The sequence below is a fragment of the Helianthus annuus genome, chromosome 9 (assembly GCF_002127325.2).
Source record: "Helianthus annuus cultivar XRQ/B chromosome 9, HanXRQr2.0-SUNRISE, whole genome shotgun sequence".
Classification (NCBI taxonomy): Eukaryota; Viridiplantae; Streptophyta; class Magnoliopsida; order Asterales; family Asteraceae; genus Helianthus; species Helianthus annuus.
In genome coordinates this window covers 186,755,717-186,778,798 of record NC_035441.2, presented here as the reverse complement: position 1 = coordinate 186,778,798, position 23,082 = coordinate 186,755,717, and the positions used below count along the sequence as shown (strand labels likewise).

General features: G+C 42.1%; 1 protein-coding gene and 1 long non-coding RNA gene across 2 annotated transcripts; both read left to right on the top strand.

Annotated features, from left to right (window-relative positions):
* The first annotated feature begins 1,785 nt into the window (after window positions 1-1,785).
* On the top strand, window positions 1,786-3,332 carry LOC110880191 (acid phosphatase 1). The gene is made up of 3 exons (XM_022128774.2): window positions 1,786-2,186; window positions 2,383-2,592; window positions 2,942-3,332. Exons 1-3 carry the CDS (start codon window positions 1,801-1,803, stop codon window positions 3,114-3,116), a joined length of 771 nt encoding a protein of 256 aa, XP_021984466.1. The 5' UTR covers window positions 1,786-1,800; the 3' UTR covers window positions 3,117-3,332.
* Window positions 3,333-19,237: 15,905 nt separating this feature from the next.
* LOC110880192 lies at window positions 19,238-20,313 on the top strand. The gene is made up of 2 exons (XR_002559254.1): window positions 19,238-19,419; window positions 19,979-20,313. It is a non-coding gene; the product is annotated as an uncharacterized LOC110880192 (long non-coding RNA).
* Window positions 20,314-23,082: the final 2,769 nt, after the last annotated feature.

Sequence of the window (23,082 nt, the reverse complement as noted above, 5' to 3'; positions counted from 1 at the left end):
GTAGAGCCATGGCGTGTGACGAAAGTTGCCTGTAACATGGTCCACTGTAGAAACAAACACTGAGCTAAGATAATAACCCATGGCTAACGGGACCCAAGAGAGCGATGTAGCTAATGATCTCATGCTAAATGGCGCCTCGGTGAAAAAGAAATCCATCATGCCAGCTAAGATAAAAAGATCAGCCTACCCGAGAATAAGTACTGCAAAGAAACCCAAAGGAAAGTAACTGGCAGTGGCTCAGTGGAGTTCATTAAACCGGCTCGATGCGCCACTTGTTTCCGTTTGATTTCCACTAAGGCTGCAACTGCCATAGCCATGATGGATAGAAATAACCCGACCCCTATTCGTTGTAAATGACTTATACCCATTTGATTTCAGTTTTGGTTATCTTTCTTGCAAAGGGGATTATAACATGGTCATACATTGGTGCAAGTACCATGATGAATATAACTGGGAACACAGGAAGTGAAGCTGGTGGGACCCGTAACGAGCCGATTCTAGTGTTCATGGTGGCTGCTTGTTGGACAGAGAAGGTAGACAGCTGAGCAAGGCAGCGGTTAAGCATTATGGTTGATATGAATACCGGGAAGATCTTAAAGACGATTTTAACCTCTTCCACTTGTTTAGCATTGACCTTCAATGGTGGAAAAGTTGACTTTTTCGTTACTGCTTTGTTGAGAATGCCGGAAATGCTTGAAGCTGTTAACTTTTTTTTCACAGCGGGGCATTATAAACTACAATTAAATCAACCATGAGTCCTAATCTAAAAGTTGTAATTTCTTCATATTTTTATCCATAGAAATATATACGCCTTTATCTCCTCTATTATCTTATGCGGACGATGATGATCGTTGTTCAATATCTTCTCGTTTCTTACCTTCCATATTAACCATAATGAAGTCACCAAAATAATCGCTTGTATCACTTTTTAAAGAACTTGAAAACGGTCAAAGGGCATGATGCCTAAAGCACCTCTTTCGTTGCTGACACCCTGCACCATCCTTGTATGCCATATGCCAAAACCACACTTGCGAATGGGCATGTCAACAACACATGATCGATGCATTACGTTCGTCATTACCTGTTGGTTCCTTTTTAACTAAAACAAAACAAAACTAGTAGTGTAATTATTATTATTAGTTAGTTAATTACCGAATGGGAAGATGCTTACTAGCCAAAGTTGCTTCTTCCGAATAATCCGATCTTGAACACCTCTGACTAGCTATCATACACTTGGTTGCCCACACCATGATTGTCCTACATCCGAGATGGAGGTAACTTGTATAATAAACTATAATTTTAAATTTTAATACCATATCAACCCTAAGTCTGAATATTTGGGTCAAGATCGGTTCCTAAAGCAATATATAATAGCCAATTAGCCGTAATAAAAGAAAAAAACCATATCAACACTAAGTCCCCTAAGTCTGAATATTTGGGTCAAAATCGGTACCTAAAGTAATATATAATAGCCGTAATAAAAGAAAAAAACCATACCAACTCTAAGTCTCCTAAGTCTGAATATTTGGGTCAAAATCGGTACCTAAAGTAATATATGATAGCCGTAATAAAAGAAAAAAAACCATATCAACCCTAAGTCTGAATATTTGGGTCAAGATCGGCACCTAAAGTAATATATAATAGCCGTAATAAAGAAAAAAAAATCTTTTTACAAATGATTGAAATGGTAAACTCGTAAATAGATCTAAAAAGAGACCCCCTTTTGACAAAACGCCACTTATATAACCAAAATTTATGTTACCACTTCACAACTCAAATATACACATTACTATTCCAAAAATGGGTTGCTGGTTTTTTATCCTTATGCTAACCATCACAACTGCAGTTGCATCTCCGATCAAAAACCAAATTCACTTGCTAAGGCCACATTCCGGCTCCGCCGGACACAAACATTCCGACATCAACTGCTTGAGCTGGCGGCTGGCCGTCGAGACCGACAACCTCCAGGACTGGACCCTAGTTCCCCAAGCATGCAAAGACTATGTAGGCCATTACATGCTCGGAAAACAATACCGCGACGATTGTGATTTTGTCGCGGCCGAAGCCTATAAGTATGCCAAGGGCCTTAACCTCACCAAAGACGGCAAAGACATTTGGGTTTTCGACATTGATGAAACCACACTCTCTAATATCCCATATTACGCTCTTGACAATGTTGCTTTCGGGTAATATTTTTTTTTAATAGCAGTTCCTAGATTTTTTAGGATAAATACATCAACCTGCACGTTTAATAATTTAAACTTATAACGTTTTGACTGTGGAGTACATCATTTAACCACTAGAACGTCCCTTAGGACGTTAAAAATGATTTATTTATTTTCTCGTTCAATGTGGTCTAATGAGTTTGCATTCAATATTCAGGTCCATACCGTATAATGCGACGTCGTTTGACAAATGGACGGCGAAAGCAGTGGCACCCGCGATACCAGGGTCTCTTAAACTCTACAAACAACTTATAAAGCTCGGATTTAAGATCGTGTTTCTCACTGGAACTAGGGAAAAATTCAAAGAACCTCGTATCAAGAATCTAAAAGGAGTTGGTTATACTCAATGGGAGAAGCTCATCCTAAAGTAAGTTTTCTTCGATAAATAATGCTTCATATTAAACTAGTTTAAGTACTCGTGTAACACACGAGTAGTCTCAAAGTAAATTATATTATTTAACAGTCTTAACATAAACTTTTAAATGAAAGAAACGTTTCATTACTTAGGTAAATATTAAATTACATGAATAGAAAAAAAAAATGAATACGAAAAAATCACAAATAATTAAAGACTTTTTATACACCATATTTGTTGTTTTATCTGTAGGTTTTATATTAATTATCTAATGATAGAGATTGTTACCTACTTCATTTCGTGTATAAACTAATGTCTCGTATCTATTTAAAAAGTGTATGTTGTTTAAAAATATGTGTAGGGGGGACAATGATCATGGTAATGGAGTGGAGTACAAATCAAGCAAAAGAAAAGAGTTAGTAGAGGGTGGATACAGGATTAGGGGTAACATGGGTGATCAATGGAGCGATTTACTCGGAAGCAACCCTGGAGATCGCACCTTCAAGGTGCCCGATCCAATGTACTACATCGCTTAGTGATAGACTTGATTTCATCGACGAATTGGTGCTTGAAGTTTCTTGGTGGCATGAGTTCATTTGTATTAATAAGACTTGTTCAAAGTCGAGTAAATTCAAGTCAGTTTATGTTATAATTAGGAATTGAAGCACTTGTAATTAATTATGAATGATTGATTTTTTGTTTATGAATAATGTACATGTATGAAAGGTACAATATAGATAAATTATATCTAACAGTTGGATTGAAAATGATCATGAGATAAATCAAGACCCGTATATGAAATACGATTTTATTTAATTGATTTATATAATCAATATATTATTACCAGTATATATTAGCATATTCGGTTTCTATATGGTATATAAGTTCAGGTAAACATGCGGGTATCACTAATTTGTTGATATTTTTATAAATACTCGTGAAATTTTAAAAAAACTAATGTCATGTCTCAATCATACATACATACAATACATACCTGAGTACGAGGTATATATCCGAATGCCCCTCCCGAATGTTTCAATTTCCCGTTAAGTTCGGGTTCGTTAGCTACCCTTATTGTTATTTAGGCGATACCAGCCTCGTTACATGAAACACACCACATACTCGTCTAACCGTATCATTTCAAATATATTAATCAGTTTTACAATTCTCAAAAAAAAAAAATATTAAAGTTTACCATTCTCAAAAAAATATAATATATTGTTGTATTTTAAACTTGACATAGTCGAATATAAAAATAAAATTATTGAAATCGTTTTCATACTTTCATTTTCACGATGACCTTGTGAAGTAGGAAAAAAATAAAAAACTCACCCCATTCCAATGACACTCACGTGTGGCACATTGAAATCGTTTTCATACTTTCATTTTTACGATGACCTTGTGAAATAGGACAAAATTAAAAACTCACCCCATTCCAATGACACTCACGTGTGGAACTTTTTTTTTAAACTTTCTTAACACCCAACAAATCATTCAAATGAGCCTGTGACCGGGGAAAACCCTCATCTAGGGTCGAAGCCCGTGAACACTCGCTCGAAAGCACGACAATACGGTGAGATAAAACCTGCTCAATTCAAGGACCGAACTAACGATCTCCACCCATTCGCCTAGTCTCTAATCATCACCAGGTGCTACAGAAAATAATGGGAGGGCAGAAGTCGAACCTGAGTCTCTTAGAACACCAAGTCTCTCACTTATCATTCCATCACCACCTGATTGGCACTCCCTGTGGAACTGTAAGAGAAGAATTGACATAAATTGTTCACGTGGGGGATATTTAACAAACGAAAGAGGAAAAAAAACAAGAATTTAGAAAATAAAATGAAAACCAATGGGTGGTGGTTCATTGGAAAAGACAAAACCTTTAAACACATTTGGAGAGGAGAATCTTGGGTTCCAATCTCACAGACAACAGACAACAGCAATGAAAGAAATTTGCCGTTAAAAAGAAAATAAAGAAAATGAAAGTGAAACGAAAAAAGGGAAAAGGAATTCATGAGTTAAATAAAAGGGAAAGAAAAAAAATTAAAAAAATGTAATTTCGTGTTCCATGAGAGTTTCGAAGGAACACAAATCTTTTTTCACTTCTCTTTAAAATGAACATAAACTAGAATGAGACCCGTACGTTGCAGCAGGTAGATACTTGATTAGTATTGGTATACTCGCTATAACAAAGGGAATAGAAACCCAAAGAATGTAGTCGTAACATGCCCAAAACATTTTTGGTTCGTTGTTTTTCAATGAAAAACCATTTTACTTCTCACAACCCGGTTTCGAATTTTTTTAATTGAACCGTTGATAAAAATAGATGCATCGCAACGATATACTCGGATTTTATAAAAGTATCGTATTTTAAAAGTTATAAAGATATTAAAAAAGTCAATATAGTCTTAATAATTCTAAGCTATCATATTTTACTTATGCTAAATTTATACTTTTTTTTATTATATGTCTAATTTGTATATTATGCTAAATTTATACTTGTTTATTATATATCTAACAATAGACAAACAAAAATCATGTACAAACACTATTTAAAATTGTACAACATGCAGGGGCGAAGTATAGAAGGGGCGGGGAGGGGCGTCCGACCCCCCGAACTTTTCGCTCAGTAGTGTTACATATGTAGTTTTCGTATAGAAATTTTTGGGTATACACATTTTCGACCCCCCGGTTCTATAGAATTTTTTGGGTATATACGTTTTCGACCCCCCCCCCCCCCCGGGTCATTCGGGTCAAGCTTCGCCACTAACAACATGAAACAACACAAAACTCACTTAAAGCACAGAATACAACCTAGTAGTGCCTACATGTATTACAAATTGATAATATATAATGATAATAGATATAACACTGGTTATCAAATTAAAAAAAAAAAAGCATCGTGAGGTGATATAATGTAAATCTTCTTTTGCGTATATTTGTGTGTACATAAAATATGTTTTTTAGACTAAGGGGCTGTTTGGCAACATCTGAACCAATAAGTGCTGAATGAATAAGAGGTCTGAATGGGTAAGAGGGTCTGAACCAGTAAGTGCTGAACCAATAAAACGTTGTTTGGTTGCACATCTGAATAATGTGTAAAATGCCATTTTTACCCCTAAACAAAACAAAATAGCCAACTGGCTTTAAAACCAAAGTTGTACTCTCTCTCTCTCACTTCCCCAATGTTTCTCTGCTTCTCTCTCTAAAAACCTAGACTTTCCATCATTCTCCATCCTTCACTTTAACCCTAATTCTCCTATTCTTCTTCTTCATATGCTTCTGCTTTACATCATCTTCAATTTCTTCGATTCAATTCATCAATTATGAGCTTCTTAAACCCTAATCACAGGCCATCAAGATCAACCACATCAGATCATCATCATCATCTACCTACATCCAGCGTCGCGAGTGGAGGAGGTCGATGGTGAAGGAGGCGCCGCTGCAGAGTGGACCTCCGATTAAGGGGGAGGGCGCTGCAGAGTGGAGAAGCTCGATGGTGGAAGAAAACGAGGGGAAGAAGTGCAGCGGAAGAGGAGGCCGGCTGTGGAGGAGGAGCGGTTGTGGAGGAGAGGAGATGGAGGGAAGATGGGGCTGCTGTGGAGAAGAGCTGAAGAGGAGGAGCTGAAGGGCATACGCGTCCAATGTTTCATTCAGACTTCAGTCAGACTCCTTTACATGTATGACCCGGTCAGAGGCTAATAAGAGGTTGGGAAGTTTTAAGAGGTATGAAACAAACAAGCTGATATCTGACTCAGTCAGGCATGAGACTAATAAGAGGCTATTAAGATGCAAACAAACAGCCCCTAACCTTACCCATTAGTGGCTCTTTGACAACTTCTGAATGGTTAAGTGCTAAATTAGTAAGAGATCTGAACAATTAAGTGTTGAACCAGTAAGAAGTCTGAACTATCAAAAACCAGTATAATGCTTAATCGTTCAGAGATAAATATTTGACCAATTCAGATTAGAAGTATGAAGGGGTATGGTCCCAAAAAGCCGCGCAAACCTCCATCAAGGGTGCGCGGGTAACCATACTCCTTATTCTAATAAACTTCCTATCACGAACTTCGCGCGAGCTACACCACTTTCCTACTTTACGTCGCGAGAGGGCTCGCCCACAAGAAGCTCCGATATCAGCACTTAGCATACTAAAGGAGCACACAGCCATACTAACCCGCGCGAGTTAGTTAGATGCTCAGCAAGAATCACACAGGGAGGCAGCGCAAGGCTGCCCCCGGTGGTACACAAGGTACAAGTGGCAGCGAAAAAGAGCCAATGAGCGTCCAGCAGGCTCTGTTCAATCGTGCGCCACGATCGTCTGACGAGAAGTACTCAAGGACGCCTACGTGGCACCAATCAGAGGACGGAGACATCTGTCCCACGATCTCCACTTGTCTGCTGATGGCAGAAGAACAGCAGGGCCGACAACAATGACACGTGGCTCCAATCAAGGCGCGCCAGCACCGAAGAACTTCTAGATGCCACTAAACGGTCGACACTAGTGAGACAAAGAGCATATCCGTTATGTTGTCCATTTCCGGCCCAAGGCCCATCAGCCCATTCCCTCTTACACCTCTCCGGCTATAAATAGAGACCTCATTCCATAGGTTAAACATTCTATTCCCTCGACTCTCATTCTTAACACTTAATTATCCTCCCAAAGCAGTCGCTTATTCTCACGCCAGAGCCCGGTTAAGAGGGAAACCCCCACATTCCCCTCTTGACGAGTAACGGTGTTCTGTTTTGCAGGATTGAACATCAAGTCGGAGCTCAGATATTCATTAGAAGATTAACCACTATGGTAGAAACATAAACCAAACTGATTAATCCCCATAATTAGTTCTGTGTTTCTTCATTGGCGCCCACCGGTTTTTTCTATAACCATCTTCATCTTCTTTTTTCTGAGTTTTTGACATCTTTCGTCCTTCGATCATGACTGGTCAAGGAATCATTCACGAGTTCGGCTTCGGAGCCAACTCTAACGCGGCGTTGGGTGAAGGAATCCAAAACCTCCAAGCCCAGCAAATCGAAGAAATTGGTGAAGTCGAAGTAACCAATACTGGGGGCACGCGCGGGAGCATCACCCGCATCACTCAGACGGTCACCCCAGGGAATAACGACGAGGGACCTTCAAACCCAACACCACCTCAGAATGTTTCAGCGTTGCTAGGGCTACCAGAAGGCGAAACTCCAGCCTCATGGTATGCCAAGAATATCGCCACAATAAACGCAGCGTACCAATCTCTGATTGCGCAGCAAGCAGTCTTGACGGCAGAACCGTCCTTGGTCACTCCTCAAAGTCAGGGGGCACGCCAGATGCCCCCACCACCAAATCTCCAAGGCAGAATCAACAGGCCACCCCCCACCAGGCGTCTAAGCGTGCAGGACATGCGCGACACATGGGGAGAAACGGAAAGCTACTACGACTATCCGCCAAACCCTCAAAGAGGTCCTGTTCATAGCCGGCTCACGCCGCGCAACATGAACAACGAATGGGAAGAGACAGACCCGAATGATCCAACTTGGGAAGACGACGAGGGCTCGTCAGTCTTCAACCGTTTGCAGAGGAATCACGAATACTTCATACCGCGACAGCATGTCGGGTATACAGAAGAAGCTGAAAGGGATTTCCGCCTGGCCTACAGGCCAGCTGAAGCTGCGGAGCATTCAAAATTCATCCCAAAAATCACACTAGCGACGCTTTCAAGAGAAAAGTTACCTCCGACTGTCGGGAAGTTCAACGGATTGACTGATCCGGATGATCACGTCAGAACTTTCACCAGCGTAGGTTGCATGGGTGGTTGGAACATGCCTATGTGGTGTCACTTGTTTATTTAAACCCTTAACGGGGCTGCTCGCGCCTGGTTCGACAGCCTTCCACCAGGGAAGATCAAATCATGGGTAGATTTCAAGACACAGTTTTTGAGCTACTTCAGCCAACAACGACGCTACCAGCGCGACACTGCTGAAGTAGAAGACATCTGGCGAAGAGATGGCGAAGGTCTGGAAGATTTTATCACCCGATTTAACAAAGAATGTTTGGAGATAGGCGGCGTAAGCGAACAACTGATGCGGTGTCACTTCAAGAAAGCCATTCGCTGTGATAGCCTCATCAGAACTATAACAGGAAAAGACGGAATGCCAAAAGAATGGGATAAACTCATGGAAGCCGCAAAAATTGTTGCGCAAACCGAAGAATCACTCGCTGGGAACAAAAGTTATCACTCTGAAGATCGATTCTCCAGAGGGAACACGCGCGACAACAACAGGCACAACAGATACAAGGGTAATGATTGGAAGTCTGGGAGATCAAGGGGCCATGATGAAAGGCCGCGCTATAGAGAGGACGCGCGTGAAACAATTGACCGAATCGGTTACAAGAAAGCAGTCAAAGATGATAATCGTGACAAGCACTGGACTGCGCTCATAAAAACGCCAAAAGAGGTATTGATGACGGAGAACCATGATTTCAAAGCTCCCAGGCCTATGACAAACAAGAAGGGGCAAGACCCCAACTTGTACTGCGATTTTCATAAAGACTCAGGGCACTTGACCGATGATTGCTATAGTTTGCGCCAAGAGATCGAGAGAGCGCTTAAAAGTGGTAAGCTAAGCCACTAGGTGAAGAACGTACGCAAAGAAACTCGTCAGCTCCAGCGCCATGACGAAGGAAATCACAAGAAAGTCCGACGCTTAGAGACCCACATGGTCAACGGACCGAGATATAGCGCAAAAGAGAAAGGCAAGCGCCCCTATGAGCCTTCATGGCAAGAGCAACAGGTCATTTTCCCAGTAGTGCGCGGCGGTCCTCGCGCCACACGACCCGTCGTCATCACCGGTATCATCGGCCACTATGAAACGGAGTACATATTCATTGATCCAGGAAGTACAACTGACATCATTTATGAACAGTGTTTTAATCAATTTGACGAAGATGACAGAGCGAGACTCAAGCCAGTTGATTATCCTTTGTCCGGATTTTGCAACGAGATGGTTTTCCCACTCGGTCAGATCAGCTTCCCCGTCACACTGTCTGACGGGAAACATTCAAGAACAACAAGCGTTAATTTCATGGTGATGCCCGTCAAGTCGAGGCATGATGTGTTAATTGGGAGGGAAACCCAAGGCGAGCTGAACATGGTTACTTCAACTCCCCATTCAGCGATAGGATTCCCAACCAAGACGGGAGTGGCAATCATCTACGCCAAGAAAGAAGTAATGTCAACTGAAGAATTGCGCCCAGCAAAAGCGGCGAAGGTTTCAGCAACCGAGCCTGAAAAATGGGTTTTAAACCGCAAATACCCAGAGCAAACAGTGACAATTGGCCACGCCATTTCGTCAGACATCCGAACGCGTTTAAAGCAATTACTGTTCAGAAATATGGATATCTTTTCCTGGACCCCGGCAGACATGACCGGCGTCCCGCGCAACATAACCGAACATTGCTTAAACACTTACCCTTCTGTTGAACCAAAGGTCCAAAGAAGGCGCAGCTTAGGAGCAGACAAAACGAAAGCAATGAATGAACAAGTATGTGAGCTGCTCAAGGCTGGGATTTTGCGAGAAGTGCGTTATCAGAGTTGGGTCGCGAACCCAGTATTGGTGGAAAAGTCGAATGGTGGATGGCGAATGTGCGTAGATTATGCCGATCTCAACAAGGCGTGCCCTAGAGATTGCTATTCTTTGCCCGAGATCGATAAAAAAATAGACTCTCTCGCGCCATATAGATGGAAATGTTTCTTGGATTGCTACAAGGGTTATCATCAAGTCCAGATGAAACTCGAAGATGAGGACAAGACAGCTTTTAGAACTGACCTTGGAATCTTTTGTTACACAAAGATGCCTTTCGGTCTGAAAAACGCTGGCGCAACATACCAACGCTTGATGGACAAGACCTTCGCGGGGGACATCGGAAAGCACATTGAAGTTTACATTGATGATCTAGTGGTTAAAAGTCCCGAAGAGGACCAAATGTTGAAGGACATCGAAAAAACGTTCAATTCATTGCGCAGCGTAAATATGAAGTTGAATCCAGCCAAGTGTTCTTTTGGCATGGAAGAAGGGAAGTTTTTAGGCTTCATAGTCACAAACGGCGGTTTTAAAGTGAATCCAGAGAAAGTCCAGGCCATAGAGCGAATGCCATCGCCGCGAACAATCAAAGAGATGCAACGGTTGGCCGGCCGCCTGGCCGCGCTTAACCGTTTTCTTTCCAATCACGCCGCGAAGTCGTACCCCTTTATCAGCACGTTGCGCAACTGTGTGAAGAAACAAGAATTCAAATGGACCCCCGAAGCAGAGACAGCTTTTCAGCAAATGAAAGAGTGTCTGATTGAGCTCCCTACCCTGACTGCACCGTTCGAAAAAGAGCCACTCATACTGTACTTGTCTTCTTCAGATAAGGCAGTAGGGTCGGTATTACTGGTGGAGAGAAACGGAGTCCAAACTCCAATTTATTACGTCAGCAGGGTACTCACTGACCCAGAAACAAGATATTCCACGATGGAAAAATTGGTTCTTGCGCTGCTACACGCTTCCCGAAGACTACGCAGGTACTTTACAGGGCATGTGATCACCGTGCTTACAAACTTCCACATCGGCACGATATTGCAAAAACCAGAAACATCCGGGCGGTTAGCAAAATGGGCCATCGAGCTGGGGGGCCATAATATCTTGTACAGGCCGCCCAGCCATTAAGGGCCAGGTCCTAGCTGAGTTCATCACAGAAGTACCAGTCGATAAAATCAAAGAATGTGAGCTGGTGGAGACTCCTAAAAAAGACATGACAGATGAGACTTGGATGCTTTATACTGATGTGGCCTCAAATGAGGACGGCGCGGGAGCAGGATTGCGCCTGGTGAGCCCTGAAAATCACGAATTTACTTATGCCATCAAGTTGGACTTTAAAAACACCAACAACGAGGTAGAGTACGAAGCATTTCTGGCAGGCTTACGCCTCGCCATCAAAATGAGAGCTAAAAATTTACGAGCACATGTTGATTCACTCCTGATAGCCAGCCAAGTTAATGGTATATACGATGCAAAGGGCGAAGTCATGGCCCTGTATCTAGAGCAGGCAAAAGAATTGCTTCAACAATTCAAGTCTCACAAAGTAATCCACATCAATCGCTCTGAAAACAAACCAGCTGATGCCTTGAGCAAACTTGCTTCGACTTCTTTTCAACACCTTGCCAAAGACGTAAGAATAGAAGTACTCAAGAATCCATCAGTCTTGTTGCGACAAGTAAACGTCATTGAGATGGGGCAACCATCCTGGATGACCCCTATAATCCAATATTTGCAAGAGGGGATACTCCCTGAAAACAGAGCAGAGGCGAGGAAGATTCAGAACAAAGCCCTGCATTACGAAATGAATGGCGGTATTCTGTACCGAAAGTCCTTCTTGGGGCCACTACTGCGTTGTGTGGACCCCCAAGATGCGAACTACTTGATCAGGGAGATCCATGAAGGGATCTGCGGTATCCATTCAGGACCACGCATGGTTGTCGCGAAGATCATGAACGCCGGATATTACTGGCCAGGGATGCTTGTCGATGCCCTGAAGGAGATCCGCAAGTGCGACTCCTGTCAGCGACATTCTCCAAAAACCCTGCGCCCCAAGAACGACCTTATCCCTGTATCCACTGCATGACCTTTCCAGCAGTGGGGAATCGACATGGTGGGACCCTTCCCAGAGGCTCCTGGCGCCGTCAAATTTATAATAGTGGTCGTCGATTACTTCACGAAATGGGTGGAGGCCAAAGCTCTCGCGTCAACTACAGCTATGATGGTGCGCAAGTTCATTTGGGAACACATCATCTGCAGATTTGGCCTCCCGCTAAAGATTGTAACCGATAATGGCACTAACTTTGCGTTAGAAAACCTCCAGAATTGGATGAAAGAGATGAAAATCGAACACACTTTCACATCCGTTGCGCATCCTCAAGGCAACGGACAGGTAGAAAGCGTGAACAAATGTATTGTCGAGGGGATAAAGGCACGACTGGGCACAAGGCGAAGAGGCTGGGTAGATGAGCTCCCGAGCATCTTGTGGGCTCACCGAACCATGCCAAAGACTAGTACCGGGGAAACCCCTTTAAGCCTAGTCTATGGCTCAGAGGCGGTTATCCCAGCTGAAGTTGGCCTACCCTCCCCGCGCCTGACGGCAGTCAACGCAATCGACAATGAGGCAGAGAGACGTCTTGACTTAGATTTGTTAGAAGAAAGGCGCGAAATCGCGCGAATCAGAGAAGCCAAGTACAAAACACAACTTGAAAGATACTACAATACAAGAGTCCGCATCTGTACCTTCACTCCAGGAGAATACGTCTTCCGAGACAATGAAGCGTCAAATGCGGAACGTCCAGGAAAACTAGCACCCAAATGGGAAGGCCCATACTTGATCCACGAAGTGCTAGGCAAAGGGGCTTACAAGTTACGCACCCTAGATGGCCACATCTTACCGCGAACGTGGAATGCGCAACAACTGCGCAAATGCTATATGTAATTTACCTCGGCCTTGAGCCTTTAACCGCTACTATAGGCCACGCGCCTTTTTACTTTCCTATGTTGGCTATACGCCCTTTACAATTAATGTATGTTGGCCTAAGCGCCCGTTTCCAAGTCAATGAAAGCATACGACATGTTTTCTATTACTTCTTTCGTTACAAATGCATGTTAAACTTCTGATTAGCACGAAAACACTCCAGCAACTTACAAGCTCTCAAACAAGAACGCCTCCAAGGTCCTCCGCGAACGAAGCGCGAGACCGGGCAGTTCTACTCACTCGAAGAGACTTCCATTTATTCGAGCTAATTTAACCTAAGTTTTTAACAACAGTGCAATAATTGTAACGGGAAAGAACAAGCAACTTTCATTCAATTTAAAAAGCGCGACCGCGCAACAGTGTACATTCAAAACAAACAAAAAATTACAAGGCACAAAGCCTTTCGACAAAGCCTATTCAAGTTCATCATGTTGATCACCATCATCATCGCCATCATCACCGTTTCCGCCGTCATCACCACCGTTTCCACCGTCATCACCAGCTGGCTCCTCCTCATCCGATAGTTCAACAGTGACCGGTGGATCGAGAATGGCCTTGAGGCGCTGACACCAGTCGTCTTTCTTTAGAGCCTCCACAATTAAGTCCATTACAGGCAATGTAAGGTTATCATAAGCACTCTCAGCACGCGTCAACTCGGCATTAGCCTGGTCGGTCACCGAACAATGGCTCACGTCAAACTCTTGTCCAAACATCTCCTCGACGTGTTGGGCACATTCCAGATACCCACCTCGATGACCTACTGCGCGCGCAGCATCTATCAGAGCAGCAACGACGCGATCTAGCTCCCCAGCGTTGAGGATAGAGTTGGCAACCTATAACGAAAACCGAATATTAAAGACAACTCTTAGCAAATTAAGCATACAAAAAATATATAAGTACAAAACTTTCCAGCACTACTCCGCGACTGCGCACCCACTCGGCTTCAGAGACAAGTGTATCAACGATGACTTGCGCCTCAGAGTAGTTAGTCTGCGCTACATTAAGGGCGGCGGTACTGACAGCGCGCGCCTCTTCAGCAGTGGCAGCCTTAACCTTCTCCGCTTCGAGGTCGATTTCCAAGGACTCGCATCTATCAATCTGGTCATTCAGGCGACGTTTCAGCTCAGTGATCTCGACATCCTTGGCCTGTAGATCCTTATCTTTGCTGGAAAATTGCAACTTCACGTCAGCCAACTCTACCTGAAAGGCGACAAAAGACTTAGGCTATTTTGCAAACAGCATAGAAAGAAAGGAAATAAGTTTTACAAACCTCAATCTGCTGCTTGGCAGCCTGTGCAGCCTGCGCATCCTCAACCTTCGCAGTGAGATCAACAATCTTGGCTTCAAGCTCAACAATCTTGTTGCGAGCCGCGAACGCGCGCTCATTATCTTTCTCACAGATGCGCTTAAACTCAGGCTTCTCCTTGGCCAGTTGCTGTTTGGCAGCTTGGAGTTTATTTTTCAGGCCCTCACGCCCCCATTCCTCCGCTTTCTTGTCCGCATCAAACTTGGCCTTCTCCTCATCAAAGGCGGCTTTGAACTTCTCAAAACCACTGATACGCTTCAACATCCGCTCGCGATAACTCTCCTAGTCCGCTCGCTCCCTAACCATCGTTCGCCACTCATGAACAATTTGATGATTAGCGGTGCGAGTATTGGCCTCCCCGATCACATACGTTCGATACAAGCTCTCGTGGGTCTTCGCCCTCTGCCGATTAACCTCACCAGGAGTACAAGAGTTTAAGAACCAATCGCGGCAGGGCCCAAATTCTTGAAAAGTGTCCCTTTGCTTCAAACCCCAGGGAGCTTGGTGAGGAGCGCTACCACGTTCTTCCTCGGTATAGCTTTTGTAATAGATATCACCAAGGGTATCCTTCGCCCCAATGACTTGTGGGTTATAGCCCCCAGCCCCACCAGAGCTTGCGCCACTGGAAACATACCGACCCGACCCCTTGGTAGAAACTATCTTTGTGCGATCAAGAACCTCAGGCTCTTTCCTCCTCTCAGGACCCTTCATGATCTCAAAATCCGGAACATTGACAAGATTTTCCATAGCCTTTTTCTGCTCTCTCTCCTTCTCCACATCAGAGGCTTTTTTCCTCTTCGCCTCTTCAGCCCTCTTCTCTTCCTCAGCTTCTTTCCTCTTCGCCTCTTTGGACCTCCTATCTTCCTCAGCTTTCCTCTTTTTCTCTTCCTCAATCTTCTTCCGACGCTCCTCAGCTTTTCTCTGCGCCTGAGCAGCCTTCGCCACATCCTTCTCAGCAACATTTTTCTCCTTAGCAGACTCAACCCCAGCAGTCTGGGAAGATTTAATGGTAATCTTCGGCCTCTTCGGCTCTGGCTCAGTAAATGTAACCCCCTTCTCAGGGGTCTTCTTCTTGATCTCTGCAGAAACCAAGTAATTAAACAAGGGAAATAACAAAAGGGAGAGAAGTCAAGAGCTTACCAGGAGAAAATCTATAGAGAGAGCGTAGGTTGCTCGTTTTCCCAACCAAGGGAATCGCTCCAACCATCGATGCAGAAGCCACACCAGTGGTGGTCTCGCTTCTAACTCTTTTTCTGCTGATCAACTGTTCAGCAGCCTCCTCTTCTTCTTCAGTGTCCTCTTCTTCATGCGCGGCAGTGGAAGGAGTTGCACCAGCATCAGGGTTACGAGAACCCGCGCTTCCAGAGCTCCTTGAACCACCCGCCCAAGTCTTCGTCTCAGCTGCGCGCGACAAGCCTTTAAGTGAATCACTAATTACCACATAATCCTTTAAGTCACTCTGTCGAAGGCGAAGAGTACCTTTACCAGCAGCACCAGCGGTTGCGCGACTACTACCAGCCCCCTTACTGGTCACCTCGGTATCCAAGTTGGCTTTTTTCTTCTTTTTCAAGGGTTTTTTCTTCTTCTCTTCTGGGTCAACCCCCAGGTCGCGCAGCACACCTGCAAAGATGTTAGACCACGGACTTAGCTCGCCGTTTGAAGACCCTACAGACTCCTCGCTGGAAAGATAGAGAACCTCTTTCCCAGCAGAAGTCACAGAGCGCAAAGGACGAGGTTTAGGGAATTGCGCACCTTCGGTTGCGGTAGGCGGCGAGGCAAATGCATCAGCAACCGGGTACATGAAATTGCCTCTAATCTGCTCATACCAGCTTTCCTCATCATCGCGCAACGGGCGCACACCCATAGATCCACCGAAAGTAGCGAAAGCTGCTTGGTACAGTTGCGCCTCTACACGTCAAAATACATAAGTAAAATAAAGCATAAAGCATGAAACAAGGGAAACTAGGAAAATCACTGACCTTGATCACCAATCTTCAAAACCGGCACCTCTTTGCTGTCTGGTGACCACTGGTCACTCATGTGCGCCGCTACCAATACATTTTCCCCAAATACCCGATTAGGGGTAGGAGTTAATTGTTGATACCACCGTTCATGTTTTGGGATCGGAAGATCCTCCTTCAGCACCGGCTCACTCCAATCCCTGAAAGGCATGGCAACCGGAAGCACCTCTTCTCGAATAAAGAAGAATTTGGGTTTCCAATCGTGGAAACTCTTCGGTGGGTTTAACAAGATCTTCTTTGCAGCACCACGGCTGGCAAACGAGAAGAAGCCCATCGTCCGTTGAAGCTGATAGAAGGCCCAGAACTTCTCAACAGATGGCTCGATGCCATGAGCTCGGCATAAAAACTCAAAATGACGAACCCTAACCATTCCAGGAGGACTCATCTGGGAAATATGGAAGTTGTAGTGATGCAATATGTTCCCCATAAAGTTCGTCGCCGGCAGCCTAAAGTTGCCTTGAAGAAAAAAATCTTCAAACAACGTCATGTAGCCCGGCGGTGCGTCGGCTGACGTCTGATTTTGAGCCGGGTACCGTGCATCCCACTCCGGTGGAAACCGGAAGCTCCTAACAATTTGCTCAAATAGTCCAAGATCCCACCGGAGAACGAGAACAGGACCCTCTTCTCCAGAAACACCCTCCTGATGTTCTTCAGTCATCGTGAATAAAGATCCAAGTTTCTGGAAAAACTTGAAGATGTGAAGAAAAATCTTGAAGATCTGCTACAAGATTTGAAGATTCAAAGAGACGAAACGAGAGAGATGGAAATAGTAGAAGAAAAGTGAGAATCTCTCACATCTCTTCGGATATATATACCAATCGCATTTAATGCGATGGGTAAACGTGCCGCTTTCGCCGCTAAGCTGACCAACGAGAGGCCGCCACGTCACGCGTAAAAGCAGGGGTGACGGTTACCACGCGCGCGTGGGCCTCACTCTCCTGACACGAAGTGCAACCGTCGCAGTCGGCATGATGACATCCGTGCCAGAGGTCAACTCAGACGTCGCAATCAGCGACTTATCTCACCAACTTGCCAGAGTTCAAATTTCGAAGTTTTTCCCGCCATAAAGTTACAATTAGCTTCATGCAAAAGCTACCAAGGCCGCGCAAGTTAACATCGCCTTAACAACACTTCGCGCCTGCTCAGAGAACCAATGAATCACCTGGAACCAACCTTGGTAGCCGCGCAGTTGAAAACAACAAAGACCACACGCGCCACGCCAACCAAAGGCAAGAGAGCATTTCCTTCAACTTTTATTTTTTCTAAGTCCAGAGCTCCAACCACTTGCGTCGCGCATGGTGCAGCACTGGACTGGGGGGACTTGAAGGGGTATGGTCCCAAAAAGCCGCGCAAACCTCCATCAAGGGTGCGTGGGGAACCATACTCCTTATTCTAATAAACTTCCTATCACGAACTTCGCGCGAGCTACACCACTTTCCTACTTTACGTCGCGAGAGGGCTCGCCCACAAGAAGCTCCGATATCAGCACTTAGCATACTAAAGGAGCACACAGCCATACTAACCCGCGCGGGTTAGTTAGATGCTCAGCAAGAATCACACAGGGAGGCAGCGCAAGGCTGCCCCCGGTGGTACACAAGGTACAAGTGGCAGTGAAAAAGAGCCAATGAGCGTCCAGCAGGCTCTGTTCAATCGTGCGCCACGATCGTCTGACGAGAAGTACTCAAGGACGCCTACGTGGCACCAATCAGAGGACGGAGACATCTGTCTCACGATCTCCACTTGTCTGCTGATGGCAGAAGAACAGCAGGGCCGACAACAATGACACGTGGCTCCAATCAAGGCGCGCCAGCACCGAAGAACTTCTAGAAGCCACTAAACGGTCGACACTAGTGAGACAAAGAGCATATCCGTTATGTTGTCCATTTCCGGCCCAAGGCCCATCAGCCCATTCCCTCTTACACATCTCCGGCTATAAATAGAGACCTCATTCCACAGGTTAAACATTCTATTCCCTCGACTCTCATTCTTAACACTTAATTATCCTCCCAAAGCAGTCGCTTATTCTCATGCCGGAGCCCGGTTAAGAAGGAAACCCCACATTCCCCTCTTGACGAGTAACGGTGTTCTGTTTTGCAGGATTGAACATCAAGTCGGAGCTCAGATATTCATTAGAAGATTAACCACTATGGTAGAAACATAAAACAAACTGATTAATCCCTATAATTAGTTCTGTGTTTCTTCAAAATAAATAATGCTTAACCATTCAGTGGCATATGTCTCAACCATTCAGACATCTGCTAGGAAAAGAAAACAATCTGAACCATTAAATAATGAACCAATAAACGACATGAACAATTAAAGCCCCATTAAAAACTAAACAAATAACCACTTAATATATTTAACATCCCATTATATAAAACAAACTATCCCTAATAGCTCGTAGGTTTGATAATTGATATGCCCCAGTAAGCAAAAGGAAGAGCAACCTAAAGTTTGAGACTTAGAAATCAAGACTGAAGATGGATAGCCGTTTAATAAGAATGTTTTTTAAGTTGATTATTTGTTTATTTTAAGAGTGAATTGCAAGTTTTGTCCTTTATCTTTATACCTAATTGCAGGCGGTGTCCTTTATCTTTAAAATTGACGAGTTTTGTACTTAATGTTTTAAATTCCTGCATGTTATGTCCTTTAACCCTAACCTAGTTTATTTTTTCTGTTAAATCTGATCATGTGACTTGCACATGAGGACATATCTGTCTTTTTACCCTGCTATTAAAAAAACCTTAAAAGAAAAAAAATTAAATATTTACTGCATATCTTTCTCACTAACAAAACCCCTCTTTTCCTCCCAACTCTCTCTCTCTCTCTCTCTCTCTTAGTACCAATTCAACCACCTTCTTCCACCACCACAACCAAATTCACCACCATAACAACCAAATCCGGCCAAAAAGAAGCACACACCATTTCACAGATATGAAAACGGTAACCGCCACTTTCATCAGGTCCCATCTCTCTCTCTCTCTCTCTCTCTCTCTCTCAGATCTGAAATCGCAGGGTCGGAGATGTTCAGAATGACCGGAAATCACAGATCTCTCTCTCTCTCTGAACGACCTAAAAGAACCACTACGGTGGCCGGACTTGAATCAATCTCCGATTATCTTTCTCTCTCTCTCTCTCTCGGAACGACCAAGAACTGTGACGGCCGGAGACTCGTTGATAACTTTGTTGATTTCTGTTAGATTTAGCCTAATTCAATTATGTGTATAAGAAGTTCATTATTTTGTAATTGAAATGATCTTTATTTTGAGTTTTTCAAAAAGTCATAGCATGGACAATTAGGGCCTTGAATGTTAGTATTCTGTTGAAATTAGTAGAATTTAAGAACAAAAGAAATTTGTTGTGAAGAAATAGCTGACAGATCATTCGTCCGTGTAAAGCAACATAAGAGTCAACATCAATTGCTTTATTTTTTTTACAGCAAGTTTTGATTGCTCTGGTACTTGCAAGATGTTTTTGAACTAATTTGTTGCTGAGATCTTCTTTACAAACCCATTTTTCTAGGTAGGAAATGCTAGCAACAATAGTGGATTCTGTGATTTTTCAAGACGGTGGCAAGTAGCATGGGTGGTGGTGGCGGTTGGTGGTGATGATGGTGGTGGCGGTAGTGAGAGAGAGGAAGAAAGAGAGACAAAGGGATTTGTTATATATTCATACAAAATATACGTATATACTATATTAGGGGGTGTTTGGCCTAGCTTTTATTTTTTTGGCTTATGCTTATATTTTTAAGTAGCTTATGCTTATTTTCTTTCATTTGATAAGCTATTTTGAAGTGTTTGGATTAGCTTATATTCTACAAGTTGATAATCAATAATTAATCTTTAGTTGTTTGTTAAGTTATTTTGTATTATGGGAAGGGGTATAATATCATTGTGTGTTATGAGAAAAAAACCATAAACTTCAAATAAGCTTATTCAAATAAGCTAAATAAGCATGTTCCGATAAGCTTCTTGGAATTAGCTTATATAAGCTAATAAGCACAAGCTTAAAAAGCTAAACCAAACACCCATTAGTGCTTATTTTGTAAAAATAAGCTAAAAAAGCTATAAGCCTGGATAAAAAAGCTAGGCCAAACACCCCCTTAATCTTTGTTTATTTTTGTTTTATTTGTTAAATTATTTTTAAATAAAAAGGTAAAAAGACTAAAATGCCCTTATGTAATTTGAGTTAACAGAAAAATTTAACTAGGTTAGTGTTAAAGGACATAACATGCAGCAATTTAAAACATTAAGTACAAAACTCGTCAATTTTAAAGATAAAGGACACCGCCTGCAATTAGGTATAAAGATAAAGGACAAAACTTGCAATTCACTCTTATTTTAATTTTTACCCTTCAACATTTAGTATTAGTAGTTAAAACCCTTTAACTTTCTAAAAACTTTATAGTCATTTTTTTACATGTGTATATTTATGTACGTGATCGGTATATATTCAAGTTGATTACGTTTTTTTGAAAATGTGTACGCTCAAATATAATATATTTTTTTCCTTTTTTTTACGTTTTGAGTTGATATATGTTTTGACATAAATTTTGTTTTACAACAAGTCAGGTCAAATATAATATGTTTTCATTAGACTTTATAAATTCGACAATCTTTACTTTTCGACGCCACCGCAACGGACGATATATTTTTAACTTAAAAAACGTAATATTTACTTATTTTTATGTACGTGTCGGTATAAGTTTAGGTTGGTGTTCGACTTAAATTTCTTTCGCAAATAAGTTGGGCCATATAACGTTACCGTACTTATTTTTATGTACATCTTCAGTTTATCTACGATTGACGTAACTTTTGTTTAGAAACGATTGCGGTCTTTACCGTATAAATCCGAGTTACTTTACATTTGGACCCGTCATATCGCGTGAGGAAATTTACTAGTTTAAAATTGTTATAAGTTTATAACATTAAAAAAATATATAAACATTGCTACAGTTTCAGCCCAATTAGATTCAGCTCCTTGCGAACAACCGCGTCGTAAATTCGTAATTTGAAGTTCAGCCCAATTAGTTTCAGCCTTTGAGCCCATATTCCTACTAGTATGGTTGCCATCAATCCATCATTAACTAAACACCATTCTCTACAATTCAAGAGACTTTACCTTGAATTTGAAATTTATGTTCATCTTTTAGTTTTTAAATAAAATACCAATACCAATAACAATTTGATCGTACCAATTCTTTATAGTTTTGACTCCCTCTCATCTTCAATACTATAAAATATAAAAACTAGTTAAAGTAGTGTACATATGTTACATGATTAATATAAAATAAAGCTATATATTATATACCGATCGTCCTCTAATTAGCATTACATTTAAATTAAAGTTATGTTGTTGTAACTTTCATGAACATGATTATTATCATTAGCATAACCACGAACGTGGTCATAACAACGCGTGGCAATGTGGTCCTCATAGTTTCAAACCATATGATAAGGCTATGTGGTGTGGATCATGACCCCCACTATCATCCATTGTCCACCCTCACCAATCAAAATCCCTTAATTAATTGAAACGGAGTCATAGTTGCCATATTAAACCATGTGAACCACCATAGTTTGGGAAGGGGAGTGTATCACGAGAATCATGTCCTGTTTGGCAATCTATGATCTAATCCGCCACCCACATACCCATAGCCTAACAAGAGGAAATAAAAATCAAGTGTACCAAAATTTCTGAAAATACTTTTTATGGATATAGAATACCAAATCATCTTCTCACATGTACCACGGTGTCATACGCCCAAACATTTGGTTGAGCTCTACAAAATATCAATGAAGAACCACGAAAACGTAAAAATTTAAAGTTTATCGATGATGATCCAAATGTATATGCACACTTGAAGTAAAAAACAAAAGAATCTAGGGTAAGAATGTAAGATATAATTGTTTTTGAAAATGATGAGACTAATAATTAGTTGTTAAATTATGCTAGTCGGACCATATCATACTGATAAGGGAAGATCATAAACATGATGGCGAAGGGAGTCTCGCAACCAAAAGGTTGTGCCCAAGAAAAAAAAAAAAGAAAAAAAAAGGAAAAAATCATTGTTCGAAAATAAATAAACATGAGAGTGTAGGAGGAATTACCTAGTGTGAGAAACTAGCCCATGTAATTTATTAGTAGCCCTGTAACTACATAAATAAAATAAAACTAGTATTTAACACCTGCGTTGCGGGCACGTAAGTTGTAAAACCGTACTAAGTAGAAAGCCAACGACGTCAAAAAATTGTAAAGTAAAAACATTAATCTATACTGCCACGTGACGTAAAACTTAGGTTGTAGGGTATAAATTGTAAAACAAAAATGTGAATTTGTACTGTCATGTGACGTAAAACGTAGACAAATATAAACACAAATTTATATTGCGAGTTGGCATAAAATATAGATAAACTCGAATTTATACCGAAAAACTTTAACATAACGAAAAAAAAACACAAAACTTGAAGACCATATAAACAATTATTCCATATATAACTTTGCAACTTTTTTGTGCTTCATTAGTTGTATATTGTGCTATGAGTGTTTTTCAAAAAAAAAAGTTTATTTTTTACTTTTAACCCAAATGTTTTTACCTTTTACAATTTTAACCCTAGATAATTTAT